This window comes from Theobroma cacao, chromosome 8, assembly GCF_053813885.1.
Source record: "Theobroma cacao isolate CCN51 chromosome 8, ASM5381388v1, whole genome shotgun sequence".
Lineage (NCBI taxonomy): Eukaryota > Viridiplantae > Streptophyta > Magnoliopsida > Malvales > Malvaceae > Theobroma > Theobroma cacao.
Window position 1 is genome coordinate 10,469,101 of NC_142646.1, and position 4,543 is coordinate 10,473,643.

At 35.7% G+C, this 4,543-nt stretch overlaps 1 protein-coding gene across 1 annotated transcript; it reads right to left on the minus strand.

Annotated features, from left to right (window-relative positions):
* Positions 1 to 3,138: 3,138 nt before the first annotated feature.
* On the minus strand, positions 3,139 to 3,840 carry LOC108663027 (uncharacterized). Its single transcript, XM_018125514.2, has one exon. It carries the CDS (start codon positions 3,838 to 3,840, stop codon positions 3,139 to 3,141), a length of 702 nt encoding a protein of 233 aa, XP_017981003.2.
* Positions 3,841 to 4,543: the final 703 nt, after the last annotated feature.

A 4,543-nucleotide genomic window follows, 5' to 3' on the forward strand; every position in this document is an offset into this window, starting at 1 on the left:
TGAGGAAAGAATGAGAAACACGAGAGAAATTTGGGACTTTTAAAGACAACCCTCAGACATGGCACCGCAGCGCTACTTTTCTAGCACCGTGATGGCCTCATTTCGAGATTTTGTATGAATAGAGGTTGATGCTCCACCGCCGTAACGCCATTTGTTTTTGTTTTTGTTTTTTTTTAAATGCTTACTTACCTACTCATCTCAAGATAGCCCCAGACCTAGAATAATCAATGAAAAATTAATCACAACAAAATTGACAAGGTAAAATTTATAAGTGACTAGAATTTAAAAGACTACTAAAATAAATAAAGTTGAAAAGCTTGGGTTACCACCCAAGAAGCACTCGTTTAAGATCATTAGCTGGACCGTTGTGGAATTCACTTGGTCAAAGAGAGAGATGGAGGACTGGTGTCGATTGATAGGTCCTCCCCAGTAATGTTTCAGTCATTAGCCATTCACCTTAAACCCATTTCGTTGGTCAACCCATCAACTATTTTTATTGTGCCATGTGGAGACACTTTTGACACAATAAAAGGTCCTGACCATCTCTATTTAAATTTAGTTGGAAATAACTTCAATTGTGAATTGAACAACAAAACTTGCTGACCAGGTTCAAAACGACGTTCAACAATCTTTTGATTATGCCATCATTTTGTCTTTTCCTTATACAATTTGGCATTCTCATAAGCATCCAAACGAATTTCATCCATCTCATTCAACTGAAGCAATCTATTCTTTCCTGTTACTTTTAAGTCAAAATTTCAATTTCTTGATGGCTCAGAATGTACTATGCCTTAATTCAATTAAGAGGTGACATACTTTTCGAAAACCAAATAATATGGAGACATACCTATTGGAGTTTTGTAAGTTGTCCTATATGCCCACAATGCATCCTTTAGCTGATTGCCCCAGTCCTCTTATGATGATGATACCACTTTCTCAAGAATTTATTTGATTTCCCATTTTGATACTTCCATTTGTCTGCTTTCCTAAGGATGATAAGCTGTGGCTATCTTGTGTGACACCCCATAGTTTGTGTGAGTAAGGCTGTAAAATAATTATTGTAGAAATGACTACCTTCATCACTTACAATAGCTCCTAGTGTACCAAATCAAGTGAAAATGTTCTTTTTTAAACCCTTCAATACCACTTTAGCATCATTTGTAGGCAGGGCCAAGGCTTTTACCCACTTTGACACATAGCCAATAACCACCAAAATGTATCGATTGTTGAATGACGAGATGAATGGTCCCATGAAATCGATTCCCTAAACATAAAAAATTTCCATTTCCAAAATGTTGTTAAACGGCATCTCATGTCTTCTGGAAATGTTTCCCACTCTTTGACACTTGTCATAATGCAACATAAAATTATGAGCATCTTTAAACAAAGATGGCCGATACAAACCTGATTGAAACACTTTGGCTACTGTTCTGTCTTCTCCAAAATGACCCATATTTTGATGAATGACACTGTCTCAACAAGTTGCCAACTTCTCCTTCTAGAATGCACCTTTTTATAATTTCATCAGCACTTTGCTTAAACAAAAATAGTTTATCCCACATATAATATTTAACATCATGGAAAAATTTCTTCTTTTGTTGAAAAGTTAAATTTAGAGGTAGAAGGTTACTCACAATGAAGTTAACATAGTTAGCATACCATGGTAATTTCTTATGACCAATATGCAACAATTGTTCATTAGGGAAAGTTTTGTTGATCAAAGTTATATCCATACCTTGGCTGTCATGCTCTAGCCATGACAAGTGGTCAGCTACTTGGTTTTCTGAGCCTTTCTTACCTCTGATTTCCAAATCAAATTCTTGTAGCAACAAAACCCATCGTATTAACCTTGGCTTGGCATCTTTTTTGGCAATTAAATACTTAATTACAGAATGGTCAGTATAAACAATAACTTTAGTGCTAATCAAGAATGAATGAAATTTGTCAAATGCATGCACAACAACTAATCATTCTTTCTTGGTGGTAGTGTAGTGCATCTAGGCTTTAGTCAAAGTTTTTCTTGCATAATATATAGTATGAAAAATTTTATTCTTTATTTGTCCTAACACTGTGCCTACCGCATGATCACTAGCATCACACATAAGTTCAAATGGGAATAACCAATCAAGAACTACAATAATGGGTGCAATTGTCAACCTCGTTTTCAATTCTATAAATGTAGCATGACATGCATCATCAAATTTAAATGGGATGACTTTTTCTAAAAAATTGCACTAGGGTTTAGCTATTTTAGAGATATCTTGATGAATCGTCGATAACAACCAACATGTCCAAGGAAACTCCGGATACCTTTTATCGAAGTTGGTGGTGGAAGCTTATCAATGGTCTCAATCTTGGCTTTGTCCACCTCAAATCCTTTGGTCGACACCTTGTGACTGAGAACAATGCCTAATTGTACCATAAATGGCATTTATCCCAATTCAGCACCAGGTTTGGCTTTTCACATCTTTGCAATACCTTGTCAAGATTAAGCAAACATTCATCAAAATTATTATCAAACACTGAAAAATAATGCATAAATACCTCTATGGTTTTCTCCACCATATCTGAGAAGATAGACATTATGCACCATTGTGTGGTTAGAGCATTACATAACCTAAATGGCATTAGTCTAAATGTGAAAGTACTATAGGGACATGTGAAGGTCGTTTTCTCTTGATCTTTTAGTGCTCTAGCAATTTGATTATAGCCTAAACATCCATCCAAGAAAAAATAATATTCTTTTCCAACTAATCTATCCAACATCTAGTCAATGAAAGGTAAAGGAAAATGATATTTCCTTGTGACCTTGTTTAGCTTCTTGTAATCCATGCATACTCTCCATCTAGTGACTATCCGTGTGGGAATAAGCTCATTATTTTCATTTACCAACACTATCATTCCATCTTTCTTCAGCACATATTACACGGAGCTTACCCACTCACTATCTGAAATAGAATAAACGATGCCCGCATCTAGCCACTTGATTATTTCCTTCTTGATAACTTTTTTCATAATTGGATTTAATCGCTACTGATGCTCGATAGTTTCTTTGTGATTATCCTCCAATAAAATTTTTTGCATGCATATGGAAGGACTTGTCCCCTTGATATCTACTATGGACCATCCCAATGCCTTTTAATGCTCTCTCAAAACTTTAAACAACTTTTCTTTCTGTTGGTTGTTAAGATTAGATGCAACAATAACTTGAAGAATAGATGAGTTTCCAAGATATGCATACCTCAAGTGCTTTAGCAGTGGTTTGAGTTCTAACTTAGGAGGAACTTCAATTGAAGGTTTCATTGGTGAGGATGAAGGGGAAGTCAAATCTAACAATTCAAACCTAGCTCCCAATACCCGAGAAGGGGCATTCAATGCATTGACACATTCTACAACTTCTTTATTAATGGGCTCAGCTTCAGAAATCAGTGATACTTCAAGTGGATCATTAGGATGATTTTCTATGAAAACTTCTCTAGTGGCCCTATCTACCACACTAACTGCAAAACACTCATCATGATCATTAGTAAATTTTAAAGCATGAAAGATATTAAATGTTAAATCTTGATCTTGTACTCGTAAGGTAAGTTCTCCCTTTTCAACATCAATGAGTGCTCTAACTGTGCATAAGAAAGGTCTCCCAAGGATAATAGGAACTTCTTTATCTTCCTCCATACCAAGAATTATAAAGTCAACTGGAAATATGAATTTATCCACTTTCACAAGCACATCGTCCGATATGCCTCTAGGAGATGTGAGAGTTCTATCTACCAATTGAGCCGTTATAGTGATGGACTTGATCTCCCCTAAACCCAACTTGTTGTAGATGGATAGTGGCATTAAATTAATACTCGACCTTAAATTAGTCAAGGCTTTAGCAAAGAATAAAGCCCTATTTTTGCATGGAATGGTAGAACTACCTAGGTCTTTAAGCTTTAGAAGAAGCTTATTTTGAATGATTGCACTACATTCCTTTGTGAGTGCCACTATCTCAAACTCACGCAATCTCTTTTTTTTGGAAAGAATATCCTTCAAAAATTTTACATAAGATGGAATTTGCTCAAGTGCCTCTACAAATGGAATGTAGATGTAAAACTTTTAAACACTTTAATAAATTTCTAAAGCTGACTCTCTTCTTGTTGCTTATTGAAACGTTGAGGAAAAAGTGGTGGTGGTGCAGCTAAATTAGTCACTTTTGCCTGACATTAATCGCTAGACTCTGAACTCTAAATCTCACATTTCATAGATTTGTCTTGTTGTGCACTTTCTTGTGGTTTGTTGTCAACTTCCTTACCATTTCTTAATGTGATGGCCTTGACATGTTCTTTGCCCTTTATCCTCAAATTTGCCTCTGTATCACTAGGTAATGTTCGTTGAGTTCGGTTGTTTAATGAATTTGGAAGTTGCCCAACTTGAGTTTCAAGGTTTCGAAGTGAAGATGCTTGACTCTAAATGAGAGCTGTTTGACTTTGTATAATGCTATCATTTTGTGTCATGTACTACCTTAGCAAGTCTTCTATAGTTGGCTTCTTTTCAGAGAGAG

Excerpts from the sequence above, each read along its gene's own strand:
- LOC108663027 (XM_018125514.2), bottom strand. The coding sequence starts at position 3,840 with ATGCCACTATCCATCTACAACAAGTTGGGTTTAGGGGAGATCAAGTCC.